Source organism: Tripterygium wilfordii, chromosome 2, assembly GCF_013401445.1.
Source record: "Tripterygium wilfordii isolate XIE 37 chromosome 2, ASM1340144v1, whole genome shotgun sequence".
Classification (NCBI taxonomy): domain Eukaryota; kingdom Viridiplantae; phylum Streptophyta; class Magnoliopsida; order Celastrales; family Celastraceae; genus Tripterygium; species Tripterygium wilfordii.
Window position 1 is genome coordinate 8376911 of NC_052233.1, and position 26075 is coordinate 8402985.

At 36.2% G+C, this 26075-nt stretch overlaps 4 protein-coding genes, 1 non-coding gene and 1 pseudogene across 8 annotated transcripts; 3 read left to right on the forward strand and 3 right to left on the reverse strand.

The window, feature by feature from the left end:
* LOC120005056 lies at nt 1-4098 on the reverse strand (annotated as a pseudogene).
* Nucleotides 4099-4657: 559 nt separating this feature from the next.
* On the reverse strand, nt 4658-6445 carry LOC120017141 (cyclin-dependent kinases regulatory subunit 1-like). Its single transcript, XM_038870251.1, has 4 exons — nt 6325-6445; nt 6130-6234; nt 5933-5993; nt 4658-5082 (listed from the first exon to the last, which is right to left on the reverse strand). The coding sequence occupies exons 2-4, from the start codon at nt 6180-6182 to the stop codon at nt 4930-4932; spliced, it is 267 nt and encodes an 88-aa protein (XP_038726179.1). The 5' UTR covers nt 6183-6234; nt 6325-6445; the 3' UTR covers nt 4658-4929.
* A 785-nt stretch (nt 6446-7230) lies between these two features.
* On the reverse strand, nt 7231-14889 carry LOC120015059. The gene is made up of 18 exons (XM_038867266.1): nt 13508-14889; nt 13337-13423; nt 13024-13228; nt 12689-12929; nt 11877-11969; nt 11693-11774; nt 11548-11607; nt 11417-11469; nt 10964-11130; nt 9733-9943; nt 9492-9549; nt 9327-9383; nt 8848-9096; nt 8434-8513; nt 8261-8317; nt 8093-8186; nt 7820-7960; nt 7231-7732 (listed from the first exon to the last, which is right to left on the reverse strand). Exons 1-18 carry the CDS (start codon nt 14621-14623, stop codon nt 7625-7627), a joined length of 3159 nt encoding a protein of 1052 aa, XP_038723194.1. The 5' UTR covers nt 14624-14889; the 3' UTR covers nt 7231-7624.
* Nucleotides 14890-20704: 5815 nt separating this feature from the next.
* On the forward strand, nt 20705-21637 carry LOC119981731 (uncharacterized protein At1g08160). The gene has a single exon (XM_038824846.1). It carries the CDS (start codon nt 20775-20777, stop codon nt 21369-21371), a length of 597 nt encoding a protein of 198 aa, XP_038680774.1. The 5' UTR covers nt 20705-20774; the 3' UTR covers nt 21372-21637.
* Nucleotides 21638-22466: 829 nt separating this feature from the next.
* TRNAC-GCA lies at nt 22467-22538 on the forward strand. The gene has a single exon. It is a non-coding gene; the product is annotated as a tRNA-Cys (tRNA).
* A 590-nt stretch (nt 22539-23128) lies between these two features.
* LOC120016453 (mitochondrial ATPase complex subunit ATP10-like) lies at nt 23129-25832 on the forward strand. 4 transcript variants are annotated; one of them, XM_038869237.1, is made up of 7 exons: nt 23129-23373; nt 23490-23530; nt 23629-23692; nt 24110-24298; nt 24687-24758; nt 25142-25320; nt 25416-25832. In XM_038869237.1, exons 1-7 carry the CDS (start codon nt 23215-23217, stop codon nt 25531-25533), a joined length of 822 nt encoding a protein of 273 aa, XP_038725165.1. In that variant the 5' UTR covers nt 23129-23214; the 3' UTR covers nt 25534-25832. The 4 variants fall into 4 exon arrangements, with proteins under 4 accessions (XP_038725165.1, XP_038725173.1, XP_038725179.1 ...); XM_038869245.1 differs by having other exon boundaries at nt 23279-23373; nt 23634-23692; nt 25416-25683; XM_038869251.1 differs by having other exon boundaries at nt 23295-23373; nt 23624-23692; nt 25416-25683.
* The last annotated feature ends 243 nt before the right edge of the window (nt 25833-26075 follow it).

Genomic DNA, 26075 nt, shown 5'->3' on the forward strand with positions numbered 1-26075 from the left:
TTTCTTTACTAGAGTTGCTGTATTTATATGATCACAAACCAGGCTATCCCATGTTTTTCATACATTTTGCAACTTTTGTTCAGATAACGAGTTCAAAAGGAAAAAAGAAGATTTGGCTACTGAAATCCAATTGACAGTTCTTCACATATTGTCCTTACATTACGCATATTGTCCTTGGGTCTATCGTATCGTCTGGTTTGAGTTTCCTTAATATATCTTTGTCACAAATGTGGAAACTGCAGCCTTGCATTCCTCATTAACCACAACTCCAAATAGGTGGAACATTATCAATTGACATTTCTTGAAATGCAAGTCCCATGAAGCCATCAAACTCTTCCTCTAATGATAGGAAATCACACTCTTGTTGCCTCGATAAATACCTGATCTTTCACCAGAAGATCGCCAATCCTACATGATCTTGACTGAAGAACCCAGAAAAAGACCCAACAGGGTACTCAAGATCAAATATTGGCGATGGTGTGTCTCAAAATGTTTTGGAGGTCTCGGAAGAGCGTGATTCATACACATTATGGTTATAGCAAGCATGGTCGCGGGACTCAATTGAGGGCACCTACAAGTGAGGAGTACCAGTGTCAATATTCAAATTGAATTTCTGTAGGGGAGTACTAATACATACCTCACCATGAAGAGGAGGATGCTTGTTGCCCCCAATTTTACTGTTTCAGTGCCTCCCTCTTGGTTCTCAAGAAGAGAATTCTTTCTAATATGACCTTTCAATGCCTTGCCTTGCTTGGACTCAACCTGAGAATTTACTGGGTTGTTTTGATGAAACTTAGTCCTCTTGAGTAGATGAGGAATAAACCAGAGGGATCAGCAGAAAGCAAAGAGATAGAGTAGCCACAGTCGACTTGAATCCCATATCCATCTCATGTAGCTGTTGATGATTGCAACTGAGACCCGTTGGAATTTTTAAAAATTCCTAACGTCCAAGTCTCCAAGACCCTTTAGAGGTATTATATGTTTGTCACATTCCAACAGCCATCTCTACGAATTTGACAACTGCAAGAGAGAGGAGTCCGAAAATATTCATTAAATCAGCAAATCTCTTCTTATATACTACTATAATAACATTAACCTCAAAGAAAATTGTCTCATCAATGATGACAACCTTACCTTTCAACTTTCCATATTGTTTGCCCCCTTAGTTATTGTTAAATAAGTACAGAGGTCCACACACACGAACTCATTAGTGTGTGAAGGACCACTCAAAACAGCAATCTGATAATTCATTTCCAAAGCACCAATGTAAATTACATCAGCCATGACCAATTCAAAATCGCAGCATCATTATTGGAAAGCTTCAACATTATAAAATATTAACATCACTCTTTTTTTTTTTGATAATGAGATTTTAACACTATCATTCAATGTTAAAAACTTAAATCGTTAAATTTTTTCAAAAGTAACAAACATGGATGACTGAAGTAATTCTAAGGGATGATAGGGGAGAGAATAAACAACAACAAAAAAATCATCACAGCCAAGAGAGAGATTTGTATGTCTCCATATAGATATGTTACAAACATGTTTGTCATGTTCCAACTAGCATCTCTATGAATTTGACCACCACATACCATGCTCCTGCAAGTATCCAACAAAAAACTTTGAATTATGTGGACGTACATACAAACTCACTACAAAATGAACATTTAGCCCTGTGGTAGAGTTGCAGGCTGCTACCTATAGGTCATATGTTCAATTCCTAGAAACAGTCTCCACATCTTATGTGAGGGTAAGATCTGTGTATTATGTATGCATACTCAAGACACTAGTGAGCAGTTTCATCAACTAGTACTTATGTTGAGAATAACTGGAAGCATAGGAATCTAATTTTCAACACACATGTAGGTTTTTCAACATTCTTAGACCCTTTAGATTTTAAGAAAATCATGCTATCAGTACTCAGAACTTTCATAAATATACTGAGTTAATAAACACTGCCACACTGGATTATGATCTTAACACCATTAAGATCTTCACCTAAGCACAACAGAAAAACAGGTAACATCCTTGAAGTTGGAACTATATATATAAGCCAAAACTATCTATAAGTGAGTAACATCCTTTCTTTCTTCCATGCGATGGATGGTACAAAGATAGTATTGCTAATCAACACTTTCAGAAAATTAAATGTCCATGTAAAAGTAACACATAATATTACTGCCCAAATGCAGGTACTAGAGGAAACTATCTTCCCTGTTTAAATGATTCCCAGCTGCAGCGGTTAGCATACCTCATAAGGATGAAAGTTTCTCATAGAAACTATCAGTTCAGAAAGCTGAAGTTCAAAAAGTTGCCTGTCCTTTAGTTAGCATAGACATACAATTTAACTTGGGCTGTAACTTCGGGATGAAGTTTTAGTTCTGCTATATATTCTCCAGTTTCTCGAATCTCCGGAAGAAAAACGATTCGCTTGTCCACATCCCTAAACATCAATAAGCACGCAGAGAATGAAGCAATTAGTAAATATCATATTTGAGCCCTGAACATCAATTCATAGTCAGAGAAGAACATTATATCCCCCAATTTCTAGACAATTATTTACATGCTACTAGAGTACTTTAAAAGTATAAATCAGACAGGTCATGGGCCTAGAAATGGTCACTTATAGTCAGATCCCAGTCTACATTTAACATAATAATGAAAAAAAAGTCTACATAGTTTGGAAAACGGTACCTCTGAAGCTGTGCCTTGATAATGTCAACAAGATTTTGAGGAGTTACACTGCCAAAATACTTATGTGAGACATGATATACGAGAAAACATATGATAAATTCTTGATGTTGCAGCAGATCCACCTCACGTTCCAAATATTTGTTTTCCTTTTCCACCTTTGTGCTTCACCTTGAAAACTCCAGAAGTTTGAAACATTAAAGCAAGTTGTTGTGCCTCTTCTTTTACCTGAGTAGGATTAAATTATCCCAGATGATGATAGTTCTTCTATCCATGAGTAAGCTTGGAAATAAATTTTCTAATTAAATCCTTATACTGGCAAGGAATATATTTAACAGATGAAGAGTAATGGATCATTGGGGCATCTGGACACTATATGGAAACACAAAATTTAGTTCAAATTCTAATAGAAATAGATTTCATACTTTTTACCACAATCCAACAAACACACAGAAAAAACATAAAAGCTCAGAATTGTCACCCAACATAACAGCTGGAGAGACATTTAAACTTAAATTTGACACCTTGTGAACCTGTTATAGTAGTTGTGGCTTCTGGAATAGAAGAGCAAAATATATATGAAGCAGTTGATTACCTGTTTTTTCTCAGCCTCGATTATTTCTTCTTCCATCCGCATCTCCCTAAAGAGGAAATAATAACTGAACTTAATACGAAGAAAATTTAGCTTTGGTAGTAGGTAACAAGCTCATTTATCCTGTGCATAATCGTGAAATGCAATCCTAAAAATCATCTCAACATAGGGTAAATCAGTAATGTTCTCCTATTTCAATGTTTCAATTTGATGCTATGCGAATATAAGCGCCTTATTGAATGGAATTTCTAGACGAATGCAATGAATACTGACCTATCTTTTTTGCATCAAAAGGTTGTGCACTATCATAATATCCTAAATTACAGAAAAGAACAGATGCAAATAGGAGACTGGAAATCAATGCCATATGCAGCATAACAAACATTGTGCGAGGCAAAAATCAATATACATGGAGGAGTTAATACATTACTTGAGCAAAAGTGGAGTGACCATCTGAGCCTTGCCCATTGGATGAAGATAGTTCCTGAAGTACCCAGGCTTCACATCAAGAAGCTGTCCTTTATTTCCCAGGTCTGGCATATCCTCTTTTAAAATTATCTAACAATAACAACCTCCCAAAAATAATTAGACACCAAGCTATCTACTGTTTCGTTGCAGAGAAAATAATTACCTTTCAAGACTTCTTAGCTTTCTTTTGAGCCACAACCGACATAACCGTTCCTTTGCCAGATAATTTTGTGGTTTCTCTCGGGGTTCCAACAAAACTATGAAGCCATGACAGAGTCGCTGCTGCGGATGATGAAGCCATTGCCACAACCGAAAACCTCGTCTTCGTGATCTTATCAATATTGGCCTTCCATTAAACAGTTTACTATGTTTTGACCTCATATTAGTTCTTGGATTGCAGTTAGGCCCTTGTTGAGTTTTCCTGGACTTCGAAAACCCAATCTGTCATAAAGCCCATTAGCCTAAATACTTTTCTTAATTGGACTAGCCCAAATAGTTCTTAGCAATGCCCCTAGGACCAGGGCCCAAACTACTTTGATAACCAAACCCGGATTGGTATAAACAAATAATAACCTAATTCGGGTTACAATCTAGATTATGGATAAGTAAACCAAACAAGATTTATGTATTAATACTCAAACTCAGTTTTAAATCGGACACAAATTTTTTGTTTGGATCCAAATTTCAGAAATATAACTCATATCTAAACTTGGTTTAATCCCGATCAAACAAATTTGATCATTGAACCAGACAAAATTTTGCCCCGTCTTCTGAGGGTCTGTGAACCAAGTCACCAACGATTCTACATATATCAGTTTGAAAATATGTGAACCACAAAATTCCGTGAAAAACCACAGTTTTCAAACTATAACAAACATAGATACAAACATGTAAGCTATAAAATGATAGAACATCAACTGACTCACTTCATTTTTCCTCCACAAAACATAAGCAATATGCTAGAAGTACAGCCATATGTTTAATCAATCAGTGCAGATGACAATAGTAACGACCCTTATGTTTAAACAACATAAGAGCTTAAGATTTACTTCTCCATAAGAGAAAATTAAAGTACAATACCAGCAATTCCAGAGAATATTCAACTGTTTATGCAGAGCATAAACCCTAAAGTGCTTTCAATGAATTTGTTTTAACATATTAAGAGTTTAAAAAGATCACTTAGCAAGCAAGTTTTGTTGAGCCTGATTCTCCTGTTGTTGCTGATAGTTCAGAGGCCTCCTGAAGAGCATAATATGGGGCTCAGGGCGATGAATTGCATAGTGAACCCACCCACGGCTCTGCTGAACACCGATAGCACGCCATTCATTCTGCCAAACCACATCACATTGTCTCAGGATTACAGTATACAAACATTAAAGTCATTACTCGCAATAGCACAAATAAGACACGACTAAATCTCAAGATTTCCATTGCAAGCTTGCTAAAGGTCACTTGGGGACTCGTATATCCAGAACCCCAGATAAAAATATAAAGTTCATAAAGGGGATGTGCTCCTGCATATCCATGAGAATGGGAATAGGATTCCTCATAAAAATATAACATATAGGAGAGAACAAATCTCAGAACTAAAGTAACAAAGAGACACGGGACTTCTTCCAAGGGGTGATTCATCTATAGGTGATTGCTTGAGAATGATGAATTCAATCCGCGAGGATCACAACAGAGGTAATTTTGTTCGAACTAGCAAGTAAAGCAACTGGATTGGTAAACAATACAAGAGTGCAGTACAATCTCATAATGTGGTTGTGTGCGCTGGAGGATCTGCAATTGATCAAGCTTTCACAAACCATAAAATTCAGAATTGGAACCTAATCACCTTTCACTGAATGCTACCAACATTTTGTCACAAATTATAAAACAATGGTGCAGTTTCCATACTCTCCATCCATGTTCTAAATTCTAAAATAAGGCTCTTTAATCTCGTAAAGACATATATCCACTGACCAAGGAACACAAAATTTAGGGTTTATATCAAAAGCCAGGAAGTATGATTGCTTTCCCTTTTTCATTCAATTTATCAATAACGAAATAGAAAACACGAACTAGCATTGATAACAACTGAATCCAATGAAGAAACACGAACATAACTCAAGAGCAATTGTATATTTAAACCGAGAAAAAGGAGTTTGAGGAGTCATTAAAACCAAAATTTATCACCTCAGATAGAAGCCGGTTCTTGGGGAGCAGCTTTGCCACTTCAGGAGGAAGAACCACATGCCTGCACGGATACCATCAACGAACCCCAAACAAAATCAATTATACTCGTAATCTAGGCGAAATCAACTCCAACAAAAGATCACAAAATAAAGTGTCATATATCGCAACGAAATGACAACAACAGAAACCAAAATTACCTATACTCGTTGGTATCATCAAAGTATTTCTCAGAGTACTGGATCTGACCCATCCTTCACTTCTTGATTCTTCTTCCTTCTAACAGATTTCACTGGATATTCGATCTATCAGAAACACAGATTGATTGGTTATGAAGATGCAACTAGTCAACTACTGATGCAGAGGAGAAAAGGTGAATATAGAAGAATCCGTACCTCTGAAGCGCTGAGAGTGGAATGATGGATATGAGAATGCAATGGAGTAAAGAGAACTTCTGTGGAGGCGAAATGGTAAATATGTCGCCCTTCCGTAAAAATGGGTTTTATTTAATATAGGAAGAATATTGAATAATTTTCCTTTTTGAATTTTGAATTTCAAATTTCAAACATCTCCCGCTTGATAGTTGATACTGCTTCACAAACAATTCGGAATTTGCTTTGTAACGGGTAGATGATTTTAAACCCCAAATACTTAGATGAATAATAAAATTCAAAATTATTCGAAATTGTTACAATTGATTATGAAAATTGCACGGAATTCGCTTTGTAACGGTTCGATGACTTTAAACCCCAAATACTTGGATGAATAATAAAATTCAAAATTGTTTGAAATTGTTGCAATTGATTATGGAAATTGCACAAAATTATAGTAGCATTTTTTTGTGTTGAACATATCTGTAAATTACTTGAGATGTTGAACAATTTGATGATTTATTACTTATGTTTTATAATGAATGAATTGCACAATATCCTTGAATTCTATTTATTATATTAAAAAATGATATTGATTAGAATATCAAAGAATATACAATATTTGATTATAAAACCAAAAATGAAAAGAATATTAATAATATAAATATAAATACAAAAAAAGGATTATATATAATATATATAGAATTCTAAAAAATATAGAATTAGAGTTTTTATATTTATCGCATTATTTCTACAAACAAACAATCACAGCATCTTAGAGAGCTGCATACATGTTAGCATTTAAAATAAACATTTTAAAGACAGCATATATGCAATTCGTTACTTTTCAAATGCTCTACCAAACAAAGCTAACACATTTATTATGCCATCATTTTTGAATCAGTATCGTCAAAAGAGAGACCTTCAAAATACACCCCCCAAAAAAAGAAATACCAGATCAACTGATATTTGGAATTTGTAATCCAAAAATACCAGAGTGCACAGGATAAATATAGTTCAGATACTCATCCTATTTCAGACCATCTGAAAAAGAAATTCACAGCTGTCTTCAGAAGAAAAAAAAGAAGAGTATATCCCAAACAAGACCCCCCCAACAGCTGTTCTATTTGACATCTAGTTCAAGCTAAATTTCAAAATTTTCTGCTATCCATAGCCAAAACCTACTGCTTTGCTCTTTGTATTTTACCAAAACCAGGGGTAAAACAAGCTGAAAATTTTCACCTATCACGCATGTTTCCTGTACACAAAGATGTCCTGTATATTTTAAAGGCTGCACAAAAAGATACTCCAGTAAACCCATACTTCAAGCATTCTTCTGTTTGTCAATGATTCGGCACTTCGGGACGGCTTTCCCCAGCATAGATGTCCCTTGAAATATCATCATCTGGTAAGTTTTCCTATACTCGAAAAGCTGCAGATACACAATATTGCGTACAATTAGTCCCATGTCAATTTCTACTCCCAGAGGCAGGACCTAACATGTGAAAAGCACACTTGCCTCTTCTGGGCTTAGCTTGCTAAAACCAAACTTATTTAACCAGATAGATTCAGCTTCTTCTGCAGCTGGAAGCACGAGGTTCTTCACCGTGAGAAAGCCAACAAGCTTCTCAATGCAAGAGAATAACAACCCGAAGTAACCCTACGGCCAACAATTACTTGATTCATATTAGACATCCACTGAAACTTATTGGACCAAAAAGAAAATGGAGGGAACACTTAATCTAAAGGAAAGTAAAGAGGGATCATTAGCATGATGGCAGATGATAATCACCTGTCCTTGGCTACTGGACCTTGTAGCGACTAAAGGTAATTCTGCCAGTTCCTGCCCCAAAATCCTAAAGATTCCAGCAGAGACAACAACACCGCTGCATAACAAAAGTGCCCAGTGTAAATTATAAGTTCTACAAGAAAATACAGCAAATTCTGTTAAAAGTCTTACTTGACCATTAATACAGCACAATACATCCCACCAAGTTCCTGGCCCTTAAAGTTTCTTCTGCAAAAATGAATTAGTGCAATCATTCAAAATTGAACTTAATGCAGCAGTAAATAATCAGAATCTTAAAATGACACCAAAATTGAATACGTAGATAAGCAAACAGTGAAGCCTACCCATAAGTCATAGCTGGAATGAGGTCCCGCGTACTTTTATCAGACTTAATTGAAGGATCAATAATGGGGTCAAACCGTTCCTACAGCATAAAAATCAGTGGAAAATCAATTGAAGATTTAACTACAGTAAAAAGAATCCCTCTGAAGTGAAGATTTAAGGACTGCCACCAGAATGCATCAAAGCACCGCCCAACAAAAATCTACAGAGACGAAATATAGGAGCAGCATAGCACAGCAAATGACAGCATCATTATGATAAGTGCATCTTTATGAGTTCTACATTTCTAACACTTTGCAAAACAACATATTTCTCCAAAAAGGCACCAAAAAGGTATATAGGAGAATTGGTCAATGGTCATCAAGATCTTCAACATTCAAAAATAGTATCAATGCCATAAAATAAAAATTACTCACATGAAAAATAGCTATAGCCTCATTAAGTAACACTCTAGTTTCAGTAGAAGTGAACATCTTTCCGCTAAGAACCCTCCATCTTATATCAAGGTCCGCCATGCTCTCTGACCCGTTTTCTTCATGTTTCTTCTTTATAGCATTTAAAGACGATTCTGGAAGTTTTTCTTCCCCATGAACAACCAACTTCTGCAAAGCAGAATGAATTCTGTTGCAGTTTGCACAGCAAAACCAATTGCCTTCTGGCAACTCCTGTTGTTCAAGTGACATCAACAATACAGTATTGAGTAAAACACTAAAACTTTGAGCCAAGCAAAGTGCATGATAACGCCAATGGCCCGTGGGCCTAGCGGTACAATCCCTCCTTAAACTAAAATAAAGTCTTGTGTCCACAAGGTTGGGTGGGGGACATACTGCAAGATGGTCCAAGGAAGGAAGGATGAAGAGGGGAAGTGTACTATTAAAAGAGATTGAAACAGCACCTTAAGGTCATCCATGTTGTGATCCTTCAAACAGCCAACGTGAAATTCCTTTTCACACTGAAAAAATAAAGCATAAAGTACAACAATCAATTATAAACATAACAAAACCCGAAAATTTAAAAACCACAAAACTAGAATAGGATAATTGAGTATTAGCAAAATGACCTGATCACAAAGAATAACAGTGCGAGGACCAAATTTTATTTTGGAGAAGTCATGACTTCTGTAAAGATCAAACGATACAGAGAATATAAACTTAGGGCACCAGGCCAAAAAAAAATTAATTGAATGAGTAGCAAGAATATAAGTATATTTGCAGAATAACAATTGTAACATAATGGCCAAAAGTAGAATTAATGGCTACAAAATTGACTGTTTCAAATTTGCAAAATCAGTAGATACAAACCTGCACAAGACACATCCACCAAATTGAGCCTCAGGAGTTTTGACAATTCGGATACATCGCTTGGTTATCTGTTGAATAGGATCAACTCCTGACACTCGTCCAGCTGCTATGGCATTAGCATTATGTTCCACAAATTTTTCCTTCTGGAACATATTCTCACAGAATTTGCAGTACCATGTGCCACGAGGGATGACTGCCAGAGAAAGACACGCTGCAATTGGCCCAGATAGTAAATTAGATGAGAAATTTACATGTAGAACCACAATAAGTTGCACATTGATAGGGTGAGCTGAAATCTAAAAAATATACGAGGAAGCTTTTAGTAAAAGAATTCTTTTTTTCTATTATTTTTGAATGCAAAAGAAACTTTATTTGAGGCCACAAGTAAAGCAAAACCTACATAAACAGATACAAAGAACAAAAGTCTAGAAATTCTTTTGACCCTTAATTGTTTCATTGAATTCATAAAATAATGCTAGACACAATTAATTCACAATTAAAAAAAGAGACAAATACCACTGAAAACATTCGTAGTGCTTAAAAGAAACAAAAACCCATAATATGACCATAATTTCATATATAAGCAAAAAAATCATCCAGAACTACGATATAAATCTCCAAAACGCATTAAACGGTTGTTATGGAAATGTCCAAACAGATTCGTGCTACCAAGCAATGCCTATCATTTATAGATCATTAACAATTCCAAGATGAGGTCCATCTCCTAAGATATGCATGTCTGAGGATAAGAGTGCAACAAAATATACGACCATCGCCATCACCATCATCATTAAAAATTAAAAAATGAAAAGTAAAAAAATAAAAAACTGAAGGGGAAAGACACGACTAAGAGAGGGTATGAAAATCCAAAGAAGTCATTTCAATTTTTCCACAAATGGCAAGTTTCTTTCTAGGTTCTTGCTATCCAGCTACCCCTCTAAGAAGAGAACAACTTACAAAAGACAAAACGGTTACAAAAGAATTTGTCAAGTCTGTGCACCCCTATGTTTTTACGCCCGCTTCTGAGAGATACTTCCTTGCTTTGCTATTTGACAGCCATTTTTGCATGTCAATAATAAAACAAACATAACCCTTGCTGTATTACTTTTACTCCAACTTCCTATAAATAAATTGTGGTGCTCCAATGACTTTAAGTTGTAAAATTGAGTATGTTACAATAAACCCACACTTGAGGAAAAGTCCCAATGACAAAAAAAAGTCGGAAGTTTACCTGGGTGGAAAGCCCTCGGACATCCATCACAACACAACAAATCTCCCCCATGATAGCAATAATGGCAGAGGTCGTCATTATCGTTTGTAGAAAACCCTCGATCTTTTGATAGAGATATTGATAATTCATGGAGAGATACACCATTAGAAGTATAAATGTGTAAATAACTGCCAAAAAACCCCAAGACAAAGAATTAGAATTGTTTCATATATTCATATCATCTATATAACTATAAATCAAGTACTTTTGGCATATAACTTAATGTGAATAAAGCAGTAATTACAACTGCCTAAATGACATTGAATTTAGAAAGAGCCGGCCCAACCTTGTCACAAACTATCATTCATGGTATAGAAAGAAAATATCTTCTCTAGAGTGTTTGGGTTCTTTATTGCCAGAAACAGCTAGAGGACCATCATGAATGTAATCTAAATTCTGCAAACAGATACTCACGGTTTGCGACGAGATGCCCAGCCAGCATGTGCTTCAAATGTTGAGGGACTGACCTGCCCATTAAAATACATAGAATATTAAAATATGACAAAATACACAATAAAATGGCATTACTGTAGAAACTTATTTACCTCAATATTGCAGCATGTGCAAATAATTCCAAATCCCTTCTTATAACCAACCAGCAGTTTCTGTCCAGTAAAATACGAAGTTGAGCAAAACAAAAACTAATTAAAACACACGGTTCTTCACATTGCTAATTGATATGGAAACAACCTGCCCACGAGCATAATATGCTACTTCAGTTCCATCTGGCAATACATCTTCTTCAAAAACCAACTTATGCAACCGCAGATCCCTTTTATAAAGGAGGTAACAGATGGGGAAAATTAGAGCTGCGATCATTGAATTAAAATACATGCAACTAACTCAAAATTTAAAATATTTCCAAAGTACTGACTTTCTAGTTACTCTTCCTTGACTTTTACTTTGTGACGAACTGGACTTTAGCACCTTCTCAGACGAATTTTGAGCTGGGTCTTGCTTTGTATTTCTGACAGGACACAAAAAGAGACAGTTACTAACTAGAAAAGTTTACAAAAAGAAGGTAATAATAATGGGTAAGAGATTATTCATCTTGATATATTAACAAACAGATAATCCCAATTGATATGTTGCAGACATCTCTGTATATATAATGAAATGTATGTTGCCTTGTTGCTAATTTAATTCCATAAATTTATCTGTTGCTGAAATATAACTAAAAGTAGTATGGCATTCAGGAAAAAAATATATATCACTAAAGAAGGCAGAAGGTGACAGACTGACAGATTTGCTATGAACTTATTGCCAACAATTTTCGTGACACCATGGACACATCTATACAATCCACAAAAGTTGCTACTTTGTTCTTTGATAGCAAGAAGATGCCATAGTGAGTTACATATTACAGTAGTCTTATAGCAAGATCATCAGTACAACTAAAATGTTTTCAACGATTCCTAAGCTTTTGTTACAATACCTAACAAAAGAAAAGCAAATAATTGCACGATTATTTCTAGGAAACAGTTTTGTAATGTAAACAAAAGATGAACAGTGCTGTCATATTTTATCCATGTCTTTCTCCTTATTAAAGCATGAATTAAAACTTCAAGTATAGGAAGCTAAATCAAACCTCTCGTGAAATCCCACTTTTTTGTTAAATACGGCAAAGATAACTTAAGTATTGCTTGCACTAGAAAGTAATGTCGAGAAACACAGGAAAATTCATACCCATGACCAGTATCAGTTGTTTGGTGTCCATAACAAGGACCACTATCAGCAGTTTGGTGTCCAAAACCATGAACAGTATCAGCAGTTTGGTGTCCATCCCCATGACCAGTATCAGCTGTTTGGTGTCCATTCCCGTGACCTGTATCAGCTGTTTGCACCAAGCTAGCTTGAGAGTCCACTATCCCCGCACATGAACCACAAAGTATCGCAGATTTTCCAGAGCCAGCTTCAGAAAGAGAGCCTAAACTTCAAGCAAATGTTCATATTTTAAATAAACCATCAAATATAGCAATAAAGAATACATCATAGCAAGTCTAAGATGATGCAAAAGCAACCTCTGCAATTCAGACAGAAGGTTGATTTCTTTACGGACGAACAACCAACAACATTTCTGATTGCTTCCCCCAACATCTGCAGGGAGGCATCTTTGCATGCATTCATGACATCCCGAAGTGTATTCCCATTCTCCAGGTATATATATTCTGGCGGACGTTTATTTGCACTGCCAGCATGCAGCTCAAAAACAGTTGGTGTACAAACCTGCATGGACCATAAAAGAGCATGTATGTTTATCAAATAAACAAAAATGAAAGAGTTTAAAACTTTAAGGATCCACATTAACATTTCATACCCATACACAATACTTACTTCATTCCCTTGGCATTTATTGCAAAAGCATACTATCCCAAAGCCCCTGACCTCTCCTTGAAGCCCGGTTTCTCCTTGTCCTCTTACCTACAATTAACATATCAAGATTAAAACTCACGCCAGATACTTACCAAACTAACATAATTACAAATTCAGAACATGAAACCATACCTTTGGGCCTCTGATATATGTCACTTTCACTCCCTCCAATATACCCGAATCAAGAAGTTCCTTTAACTTGGCAGGGAACTTCTTCGGAGCAGAATTCTTCGACAGACTCGTAGGAGTACCAACCAACCGTCCACCAAAAGAAATTCGATTCATATTACTCTCTCCTACACCACACTTCCCCATCGATTTAGTCACCACAGGCTTCACTTCCTTACCTTTTAATGCAGACCGTGTAAATCTTCTCAAAGGATCCTCAAGCGACAAAGTATTATCTACTTTGCTATCAGTTTTTACCGAGTCAATTGACAGCCCAGGAATCCCTTCCTCGTCTTGTTCATGATTCACTTCGTCTTTCTTCACATCCCCTGTCAGTAATATACCATCTTCCTTCCTATCAATATCTCCAACGGAAATCAGTAACGACTTACTAGACACTTCTTCAAATTGAGAATCCCCTTCTTCTTTCTGCAAATCCGGATTTGCTAGCATATCCTCCGTCTTTCTATCATCATCGCTAACCACCAACTTATGGGCAGACCAACAAGCTCCATCCTTCAAATCCTCATTCTTTCTTTCTAAGTCTCCGTCATATATGTTATCAACCAACTTTGGCAATGAACAATTTGACCACTCCTGTTGATCCGACTTGACTAATGCCTTTGGCGAGTCTGTATTCTTCTTCCTCTCCTTCTCGCTCTCGTCCAACTCCATTGCATTGTCACCCTCTTTCAAATCCCCTTCTGTCACCAATCCCTTAGCACGAACCTCTTCCTCCACATCATTATTTTTTGATTCAATCAAAATAGTTTCATCAGGATCAACCACGTCGCTTTTGGCCTCCTCTTCACTCAGTGCTTCCACATTATCGCTCCCCTCCAGAACTTCCGCGGCTCCATCCTCAGAGCCATCGGTCTTCAAGCGCTTGTTTTCGATGCCGGTCGTATTCTGAGATAACCCACCTCCTGTTGACCCGTTCTGAACCCGCCTAGCCCGAGTACGCCCCAATAACCCGGAGATCTCAGACTGGGACTTCAAGGCGAATGCAAACTCCCTCTTCAAGCCCGTTCGAATAGTAGAACGCACCACGAACGCCTCCGGGTCCGCACCGTTGGCCATCGAAAAAGGCACAGATGGGTTCAATCCCTAGATTTCTGGTTTCTGGCGATTGAGATGTGAGAACAGATAAGACAGATTACAAATCAAGACATGCATGTACCTTCTGGCGTCTGTATATCAGGCTGATACACCCGTTACCGATTTGGATTGGATTGAATGTGAAAAATCTGGGTGGATTAAAATTTTCACTGGAGGATGAAAAGTTAGGGTTTTAAGTGGGCGTTGGGAATACAGACATATAAGGTCAGGTAAGTTTCTTTGGAAGGAGGAACAGAGGATGAGAGAGACGGGGCAAGATAAAAGACCACCTATAATTTTATAGATTGACCAAACTACCCCTCGGGTTTGCAATGGTGGTCTTTCTAGTTTTAACTATTTTCAAGAATGTCTCTCATCTATTTGTTTCTTGCGTGTATGTTTCTGTTCGATAACCCTATTGCATCTACGCCCCTGACAGCCCTTGTGTTACAAATAAATAACAATACAAACATGAAAACAAATTACATTGCATATTTTTTCTTGAATTTCCAATATAAAATTACCTTTCATTTATCTTAAATTCATGGAATTCATTTCAAAAAACAAATATAAAATCTAAAGCACTTGGTAAAAATAAGATAAATTTGTAATTATGCAAAACATGTTTATTTCGTTTTAGGACTACAAAGTAAAATGATATAAAACTTTAACCCTCGGAATATAATATTATAAAATTTCGTTACTTGAATATAAATTTTTAAAATTCTCACAATAGACAATTGTTTCTGCACTATAAAATTAACTTTTATAGTTGAATACATTAACCAAATCTCAAATATTATTTCATTGACGTTTTTGATTTGATATGTAGACAAATTAAGATTGACAGCTTATTAATAAGCAAAAACTTGTTTTGTACTTTGCATAATAATCCAAAAAAGTTGTTCCAATTCACGAGAATATTGTGATAAGACAACTTACAATATGGTCATCAGTCGTTACTCACTCCAACTATCAAAATTCAATTTTATAATTTATGTAATTGGTCTCAAAGTTTAAAATTGCCTAAAACAATATTTAAAATCAAAATTATTGAAAAACTCGTGATCAATCGAAATAATACCATTTTTTTGACGGTACACCAAGTGTAGATCGATTGTATGTAAAAAAAATAGTACTCATAATAGCCTAATGTAATTGTTGTTCAATCAGTAATGGACCAAGAAATGTTGAACCTAACACAGTGAGAAGTTCGGTCAATTAATTAAGGAAATTTCAAATTTTACGTCTTTTTTATTTGAATAAGTGAATGGCTCAAAAATTTTAATCTATAAATAAAATAACAATATATGTATATATATATATATATAAAAGAAACAAAAACCAAACAATATAGATTGGCTCTTAATTCCCTATGACATCGTAATATATCAAAACAATATTGCTTATAAGCAAAATGAGGGGACTTAAAACCACAAAGTTTAATACACTCAATCAAAAACCTTATTGATTTTTTGCCTTAATTCTCTTTTTTATTATTTCATGCAATGCAAGTTATTGGCGTCACTTTTTAAAAAATATATCTGAAAATTCTTAAATCAGGTCCTCATAGGGATATTTTTAAAGTAAAAGGCTCTATTTGCAAAATCAACAACCATATGAAATCCCTATATAAAAATCGTCCACATATGCAAAAATTGATAAGTCCACATAAATAAAGCTGGGAGTGCTTGAGAAACGAATGCACCCCGTGGGGGCATTATCGTCTAAGAAATGTATTTCCAAAGCAACCGTGTTGTACATATTTTCTGTACCCTAATCTTATTTTCACAAGTATATATAAATATAAATTTGAGAGCCGAGAAGCTTCGCGGCCGTCGTTTGCCTCTAACCAATGGCCACCCGCCAAATAATATAGTGACTAGTGAGTGCTGTTGCTTTAAGATTCGCCGACACAATTCCGAATTAGTTGGAAATAAATAATTCTAAAACCAAACAAGTCTGGCAATCGTGGAATTCACCTCCCAATGCTCGAGCTAGTAGTCTAGTACTGTTGACAGCTTGGCGTCTTTTGAGCACGTGACGCATCTCGCGTGTAGGAAGTTGTGCCTTTTTGTGTGCTGTCGTATGAATGGTACAGTTATGGTACTGTACATGGTTACAGCCGTCATAGTGGTGAAATGGAATGTAATTCTCCCAACTTTGATTGGTTACGTTTTCGAAAAATATCAAATATGGCGGGAGGGAACAGCTTAGTGCCACGTGGCTATTAGGCATTAGGGGTTCAAAATGTTGCTGTGCCGGTAAGGGGAGGTGACATTGGAGGATTGGGGGATTACGGATGCAATAGCGTCAAATTTGGAGACGAATATGATGGTTATAATTTTTCTCCGCCCCTCTCAAACTAAAACATTCTCTCTTAATGTCTTTGATTTCTCAATTTTTTCGCCAATGAGAAAACGTTCTTCCCAGTCCCAATCCTCCAGGAGTTCCTCTCCTGGCCTCGTGGCTAATCTGCGACCACAGACGACATGTGTTGCCGCTGCATTGCCGAAGACAACTCATCTGGATCTGGCAGGGTCGATATAAACAAAGTGTCAATGCAAATCAGATCATGTTGATGCAAAATAGTATAGAACAATTTTTCATTTTCTTAATTTTTGTATGATTGTAGTGTTTTCGGATCTACTATCATCACTCTTAGTTTTTCTCAGATCAATAAATACCATCAATGAAATCGCAATGGCCGCCTCTTGTTATATTAGATTGATGAAAGCACTAGAGTGTAGTAGATCATATCTTGTTTGCTTTAGGTTAGTTTTTGAAAGTAGATGAAAGCACTAGATGGATGAATTTCTAAAAGTATAATCGAATATATGAAATTGGTCCCTAGTTAAACTTGTGAAAGACTAGAAAGATTTAATTTGTTAAGAGTCGGTCCAGTGAGAGTTGAAGGGAGAATGCCAATATTTTAATTAATCCATAAATATAGACGGTCGGATTTAATTCTTTCAATCCAATGGTTCCAAAATTGAATAGGTTAATAACCGGTGCACCAACTCTCCTCCCAATCCGACATTTGCAAGGCATGGGATGCTAGTATTATGATATTATCAATTAAATATTGAGCTTATTGTTACTAAACAACCAATAATCTTATTAGAGTTCACCGGACCCCAATATTCCATTAAAATTTGATCTACCGATTCATCTTGTGATGTTTACATCTATGTTCATAATCAACGAGTATTCCACGTGCTACATAGATTGATGGTTAAGAATTATCCCGAACCATTTTGAGAGTTTGTAGTATTGCTCATATCCGTTCGACTCAACAATCGTACAAACACACGTGAATATTTTAACATACAGAGTCTATGAGAATGAAAAGCAAACCAAAACAGAAGCCAATCAAATCGTATAGCTCTTATGGCTTCCGAGACTTCTCAGTTATCACGATCATATGGATGTGTACATGCCAAAGGATTAAGGTTGCCCTGTACGCAGGAACACAAACTGGCCCCTCCTAGAAGTTCCAGTACTGCCTTCCCATTAATTATTTCAAAAACAAATCGAAATTAGCCCAAACCATGCTCTCGATCTCAAGCACTGCAGCCCATCAAGGCCGAATAGGGTTGGCCTTGATGGGCTGAATTGGCAATGGGGATTGTGAACTTGAAGAGAATTATTACTTCATACCATGGAGAGGTTATTGACCGAGAGAGGTATATATATATATACACACATATAAAGGAAAGAGGAAGAGAGGGGGAGCTGTGTGCATGTGAGTTTGGTGATGGGCCGCATCGAATCTTCCCAAGGATATGCCCGACCACTTCCATTGCTCCACATCTGATGGCCTAACCTTTTTAGTCCTTTATTGCCTGCCTTGCTAATATTTTATAGTTTATACAACAACTCTCTCAACTGTCTAAAAGGGTAAAACCACAAGCGCCGCGCCCGAATAGGCTGGAGGCCCAATTGTGATTAGTGTTTCCCCTTTCAAAAACCTAAGGCCCACGTTGCGAGTGCCAGTGGCCCAGTAGTGATAGGTGGCTCTCTAGCAACAACCCTTGTTTGTTCGTCGTCATACTCCTACTCCTACCCTGTTATTATTAAAAAATAAAAATGGGAAAACATATTGTGTTGGAATGTTCGGTTCTTGTGCAAATGGCGCAAGTGCATTTGCAGGGAAAAAAAAAATCTTGACATGACACTTGAATGGGTCAAATTTCAAGATAAAGAGGTTTGTTTTTCAATAGGACAAAATCCGACTAGTGCAACCCATCACCAAATTCGGACCATCCTTTCATATGGATTTGAAGAGTCCTAAGTTCAATCCCTATTTATTTGAAGCAATACATCACGGTCTAACATTCCACCCTTCTTACTCTCATTAGGTGGGAAATTTATGTATTCGTATGTCTGATAATCCGAATTTAGACTTTAAATTCATAACGGATGTTCATGATGACAAAAATAGTTTGTCTCATGTCATTCTCAGTTATAAAAAAAATACTTGAATTATATGTTTGCATGAAATAGTTATTAGTTTTGGCATTTCAAAGAAATTACATTGATGAAAATAGTAGGTGGTGTGCGCATTGGGAATTACGTGGAGGTAAAGTAATGCAGGCAAATCAACAAAAGAAAAGGAAATCGAAAATTAAACCAACATTTGATGTAAAAACACATTGGAATCCACCAGAAATTGAGAGAAACTCTCTAGAGTTTTCATATATTTGGTAGAATAATAAATAATGACCTCTAGAATCGGCTACATACCTAATATGAAGTAAAACATAAAATATAAAAGGTTGCAAAAACACCCCTGAAACAGAAAACACTTGATTTGAGACCCTAAACGATGAAATTTTACAAAACTAGGGTGGGCCAGGAGCTCCTGGTTCGGTTCAAAACGTTGTTTCGCTTCAGCCGATCAAATTTTATCGAAAACGAACAACGTTTAAAAATTCTCCAGTTCTGCAGCCACACCCTTAAAATGATTTCTACTAACTGGTAAAATTGATAATTAACTCCAACTTTCTATTTTTCTCAAATCAACTCCAAATTAACCCAAATCAACTTTAAAACAACTCAAAATCATCTCCTATATCATAAAGCAAGAGTCATGGTTTTAATACATGTGAATTAAGATTGCTTTAGATCTTAGATGTGAAAAAAAAAAAAAAATAGGATTATTGTCCGAATTAGAATTAAAGGTAACTAGAAAATACCATCACCTTCCACAATTAGAACCGATTGTCTTGATTACCAAAAGAGAAAGGAAATCGTGCAACGAAGTAATCCAATCCAATTAAAGTTGTCGTGGCATATAAATAAGTAACTTGATGCCTTTGGGTACGTACTAATGCCAGCTTACCTTTACATTTCACTATTTTCCTTTTTTTTGGAAGTACATTTCACTATTTTCAGTAGTGCTCTTATATATATATATATATATATATATATATATATATATATATATATATATATATTCCAGTTCCCAAGATAGAGAAAGTAAGAAACATACAACTCAAAAGATATAAGGAGTCTTGGGATTCCCTAGAGCGCAAGCAAGAAATTAACCATGGTATGATTAATAAATTAAAAATATTGTAGTCTTTTGAATATTTAGCATAGGACTACTTTATTATAAATTTTTTATTAATGTAATTGTAATTAAGCTTCATTATTACAGCAGCACTTTTTTCTACAATTTATCCTCAATATATGATGTTCTTCATTGACGACGGTTTATGAAAAATAAATTTATGTAGACCCGTAATTCATAGCGGACAATATCTTTGATATGTTTGAAAGAAAATGAAAGATCTGTGTGTCTGCTTGGGCTATAGATAAGACCATCACCAAACATATAATGCTTTAACTCTTTTAACATGATTGTGATGAATCTTATAACATTCAATGAGAAGAAAAGAACAATGCCATGTCGACCCTACTAATAGACCCGTATATTTCTTGAGTTTCATGCAAGAAACTGTAAAGAGAAAAAGTGTACAATTAAAAATCCAAAAGACCAAAAATAAAATATAAAATTGAAATTAACCAGAGCTAATATATTCTCATATGTTCACCTTCACAAGCTTCAAGCAAGCCATGCACAGAACACCAGATAACACTAGCTTCCAGAATTAAACCATTCATAAAAATGGCTAACCCCCCGGCGCAACCAGTGATGAGGCAACGCGGTTCGTTCAATCTGGTCCGGTGCATTGCGATAATCTTGCTAGCACTCATTGTCATTGTGGGTCTAGCCATACTCATTACTTGGCTAGCCATCAAGCCTAAGAAGCTCGATTACACAATTGAAGATGGTTCCGTCCACGATTTCAACCTGAACTACAACCATCTCAATGGCTCGTTCGATTTCCTCATAAGAGCCCACAACCCAAACGGTAAGCTCTCCATGTACTATGACTCAATTGAGGTCTCATTGGCTTATGGCCATCAAACCATTGCGTTCAACACTCTTGAGCCCTTCCATCAACCTCATAAGAATGTGACTCGATTAAGAACAAACCTCGTGGCTCGGGACATATCGCTGTCGCAAGGCGCGGCTCGGGACATGAGGCTTGATAAGGCATCGGGAGAGGTTGAATTCTATGTCAAGTTGAAGGCAAGGATCCGGTATAAGGTCGGAGCGATCAAGTTGAGGCATCAAACGTTGAAGGTCTCGTGTTCCCCCTTGTTGCACTTTTCTAAGTACAAGACTTTCGAGAGGACTTATTGTGACACCGATCTTTAAAGCTTTTTCCATCGATTGTTTTCTATAATCTATTAATTTTCTTCTTCTTTTTTTCTTCGTTTAGTGTGATTTATATGCTAATTTAATTTGTTGTTTGTATTGTTGGTTCTTGCATATGATTTTGTATTGTGAAGGATTTGGTTCGTTAAGAAAATTTAGTTGAAGTGTCAATAGTTTCTATTTTGTTTTTCTGTCCAATGTCCATGATAAGGACTTGGCCATCATATATGTATTCCATAATGTTCATTAGAGCAATCACAATGATATTTTGCCCATAGGTCAATGAAGTCTTTGGAAACCGTGAAAAATTTAGTATGAGAGTATGCATGGGCGGAGCCAATGTAGGCCTAGAGCCCACCCTCAATTTTTGAAAAAAATTTATTAAATATACCCAAATTTTAATATAAGTCCATTTCTTTTAATACAAAATAAACCCAACTCTCCATAAGCTCTAATAAACCAAACTCTTCACAAGTCTTAAATAAGAAGAGATATCAAACTAAGTCAAGAGAACTTGGCCCGTTGTCTCCATTTGATTTTCTTCAAATTCATCAACCGATTCTCAAATACATCGTTCTATTGGCCATCTTCAAAGCGGGAGGTGAGAAGTCTCACCTTATCTCTGTGTATCTTTGAATTTTGAATGGTTACTATAATATTTCTAGTCAACTTATAAGTTTTCGAAAGGCTTATTCATACCTTCTCTGAACTAGCTTTAGACTAGACAAAAGAGTATGAGTATGCAGTTGAAGAGAGAGAGCACTAAGAGTTTGGCTCTTGGAGTTGAAAATTAAATTGTGAGATTTTATCATCACATTAATATATCAATATATTTGAACTATTTTTGTTGGATATTTGTAAATAGTTCTACAAAAAATTTCGAGGCCGGCTTCGCTCTCTCCTATAGACCAAGCCCCCTCTCATAACATTTCTTAGATCCACCCCCGATCGAGAGTATGGACGGAACCATAATTTTAGAAAATACAGACTATAGATGGTTGAATATGAGCAGAGGTGTTTGACAAAAGTAGAACAATGGGTTGCAGAGGGTTCAGTTGCGTCAAATTTACTAATCTAGTTCGATGCACACAAGATGGGTCCTTAGCTCAGTGGTAGAGCATTTGACTGCAGATCAAGAGGTCACCGGTTCGATCCCGGTAGGGCCCTTTATCTCTTGCCTTTTTTTGTTCATTGAAAATTTTAATCTCAATAGAACGTTTCTGACTTGGAAAATTGTGAATCTCTGTTGAAAATTTTAAACCATCATTGATGTTCACTGCTTTTGTCTGCTCATCTCAATAGAACGTTTTTGAATTGGAAAGTTGTGAATCTTTGTAGCCCTAATTAAGGTTTACGATCATATTATCGATAAGAATTCTCGAGATTTAGCAATTCGTATAAATTTTAGAATTTACAATTTAAATCTTATTGCTTGAGAGGTGTGTCATCTTACCCCACATTTTTATTTTTTTATTTTTAAAAATTATCTACTTTTTCTCTATCATTTGATGTGAATTGTAGATGTTAGGGAATTGCGGAGTCTCAAATCCTCGTATATAGGCCTCAATTGGTTTAACACGGGCCTTGACTGGGCCCAATGTCAAACCTCTTAAAGCTTGCAAAAATCATTAAAAATGACCTTGGACGGGCCTTAATTATTAGATATGGGCCTAGTCCACTGACCAGGCCCAACGTTAAACCTCGAGCTCGAAGTTCTTCTACATAGTCAAGGAATCAGTAGCAGTCATTGACTCATTGCTCGCTCTCGCTTTTCACCTCCAAAGATCGCAGTTGCGAGTTTACAAGAAATCAATTAAGATCCAGAAGTTCAAAGCGATCGAAAATGTCGAGGCTGAATCGGTTAATAAGCCATACGTTGTCCACCAGAGCCCTGATTCTCACTTCTCAGCAACACGTATTTCCGCACGAACAGAGGCTGTTGCTTCTTCCTCCTCAACACCTCTATCAGAAAACCTCCGCTCGCTTCCTCGACATTTACCAGGTATTCTTTGTTTCCTTTGAAGTTCTAATGGTTCCCCAAAAAAATATAATTTTCAATGTATGTGTTTTTTTTCCTTCATATCAGTTGAATTGAGAAAAAGGGTTTTTCTTTTGTAGTTTGGAAATAAGGAAGCAATTAAGAAAGAGCGCGCGAGGCTGTAAGTTTTATTCGGTATTTCTTTTACTTATTTGAATGAAAATCTTGTTTATGTTTAGAGTGAGTTGAGATTCGATGGATTAATGTCATTTAGGGCAGTGCAGATGAGATGAGTAGGGGGTATTTCGCTGACATTTCAGAGCTCAAGCAACACGGGGGCAAGGTAATGTCCAAAATAGCATTCTATATTGTGTTGAATTTTTACTGTTTTTGTTGGTACTTTTGATATGGATAATCTACCCAGTGTTGCATTTTGCTCATAGTTGGTTTTAGGTTTGTATGTGTATTTGAATGAACACACAATTTCAAGATGAAAAGGAATTGATGAGTGTTCTGTGGTGCATTAGATGTCTTGAATAGTTAATTATCAATTATGGGTTGTGATTTGTGAATCATGAGTTAATTATTCCATCAAGTAGATGTTGAACATTCTACGCTTCATGTCACCAGTTTAATTGATTGGTTCAACTAATTTTATGGGTGACTTTTCAGTTAAGCGCTAAACCATGTTGTTGCATTAAAAAAACCGTGTTGTTGTCACTTCGTATAAGTTTTCTAAAGGCTGAATGGTCCTGTGCAGATTGCAATGGCGAATAAAATTATGATTCCTGCTATGGCAGCTGTGAAGTTTCCTGACTTACAAGTGAGTTATTCTAATGGTAGAACTTTAAAGCTTCCCATCCGTTCTGAGGGAAACGTGATTGATGCCAACAACTCAGCAGTCCCTGTAGCATCTTTACTGTGTCTTACATTTCGAGCAAACTCACAGGTAAGGATTGTCAAGACAAGCTTGGAAGTTTTTTGCTACTCTGAGGGAAAAATTGCATTTTACTCCTTGAACTTTCAAAACATGAAACTAAACCCTTAAACTGGGACTTTAAAACAAACACCCCCTGAGTCCACTTCGAACGTTAAAGATATCAGATTGTGGTGTTATGCTAATGTTAGTCTTCTTCTTCTTAAGGTTGCTCCCGGGTTACTTGAAAGAAAATGCTAGAATAGGGTTGCATACTTCACCTTCCCCAGATCCCTACTACAGATAATGTACAGCATTTGCGATATATCATATATTGGAACCTTGCACACAAACCCTGCAATGACAGTATGTGTTGTATATAATATATGTTGGAGTGTTGACTTGTACATTTTAATGATAGGCGATGGTTGATTCTTGGAGCATGCCATTTCTTGAAACATATCGTGATTCAAAAAAGGTTCAGCTGTACGAGGTATTGTAATTTCGTTTACATGATTGCTTCTCAAACTTTCTTTTTAACTCCTCATCACAAATTAAACTGCTTTTTATTATCATTGAAACTTACATTTGATTCTGTGACATCCTTGGCCTAACTTTAGTCATCCCTGATTCTTGGGGTTAAGGTTTTGAGATACTAATAATAATAATGATGCCCCTGGTCTATGATGCGAGGGATCTACTTTTGCCTAAATACTCATTTTCAGGAACTCTGTTAATTAGGAGTTCCATTAAATTTTAATGCCGAGATTATGGATCAGTTTTTATGTTTTTCTGTTCCCTAGATATAGAGCTCAAACATTTATTAAGCTCAAATATATTAGGTGTCACTTCATGAATACTTTCTCATGTGTCCAGGTTTCACTTATAGATTCCTGGTTCCTATGTTTGAAACCTATTAAATGGCTGCTGCTTCGGATGATGAGAAAATCCAATGATGAAGGAAAGGAAGATGCACTACAAAGGCAAATTGTCTATTCATTTGGTGACCATTATTATTTCAGGAAGGAACTAAAAATACTGAACCTTCTCACAGGGTACAAAGCAGTCTTTCATTCTGATTTATCTCTGTGGATTGCCAAATGAGGTTGTTACATGCAAATTGCTTTGTTAATGTTTATATTTTCTGCAGGTATATTTTCCTGCTCGACCGATTTGGTAGGGTAAGGTGGCAGGGTTTTGGTTCAGCAACAAAAGAGGAACTGTCGTCCCTTCTCTTTTGCACTTCACTTCTTTTGGAAGAAAAATGAGATCCCCAACAATACTCCATCTTTGATGCTCAAGTTGTAAAGCCCCGATGCCGGTGGCAGCGGCCGTCGTGAAGTAGCAAATGGGCATAACTTTAGGAAATCCACCTATGTACCCTATTTTTAAAATAAATTTCATCAGTGGTTTTGGTGCGGAGTAATTTTTGCCAATTTTGTGATCTTGTCATCTGCTGTTATCTTGATGCTTGTGGTTCATTTTTATGAATAGGAGTAATATTGGAGGTCTGGAATCAGGAATTTTCTTCTGTTTCTAAAGCAGCTGAAATAAATTTATTTGAAATTATTGATTAGTGCGAAATTCAATTATCCAGGTGAAGATGTGGAAATACACTACGGAGGAAAGTGATGTACAATTAAACATGTTAATCAGCTAAACCTGAGCGACTAGTTGCTGGAACTGGAAGTGGTCGCTTTATAAATTGCTGGGTACGATTTATAAAATTCGTAATTCAAAAACATATGTATTTTATTAAATATCATCTTACAATGAATTAAGTCAAGCACAAGGATAATGGAAAGATGAG

Bases quoted from the DNA above. Each gene is read 5' to 3' on its own strand.
- LOC120017141 (XM_038870251.1), bottom strand. From the start codon at position 6,182: ATGGGTCAGATCCAGTACTCTGAGAAATACTTTGATGATACCAACGAG. The intron at 5,994-6,129 runs GTAATTTTGGTT...GTATCCGTGCAG, and splicing joins GATGATACCAACGAGTATAG to GCATGTGGTTCTTCCTCCTG. The intron at 5,083-5,932 runs GTGATAAATTTT...GTGGTTTGGCAG, and splicing joins AGAACCGGCTTCTATCTGAG to AATGAATGGCGTGCTATCGG.
- LOC120015059 (XM_038867266.1), bottom strand. From the start codon at position 14,623: ATGGCCAACGGTGCGGACCCGGAGGCGTTCGTGGTGCGTTCTACTATT. The intron at 11,970-12,688 runs GTATGAATTTTC...GTGTCCTGTCAG, and splicing joins ACAACTGATACTGGTCATGG to AAATACAAAGCAAGACCCAG. The intron at 8,514-8,847 runs GTGAGTAATTTT...TTTATGCTGTAG, and splicing joins AGGCTATAGCTATTTTTCAT to GAACGGTTTGACCCCATTAT.
- LOC119981731 (XM_038824846.1), top strand. From the start codon at position 20,775: ATGGCTAACCCCCCGGCGCAACCAGTGATGAGGCAACGCGGTTCGTTC.
- LOC120016453 (XM_038869237.1), top strand. From the start codon at position 23,215: ATGTCGAGGCTGAATCGGTTAATAAGCCATACGTTGTCCACCAGAGCC. The intron at 23,693-24,109 runs GTAATGTCCAAA...GGTCCTGTGCAG, and splicing joins TCAAGCAACACGGGGGCAAG to ATTGCAATGGCGAATAAAAT. The intron at 24,759-25,141 runs GTATTGTAATTT...TCATGTGTCCAG, and splicing joins AAAAGGTTCAGCTGTACGAG to GTTTCACTTATAGATTCCTG.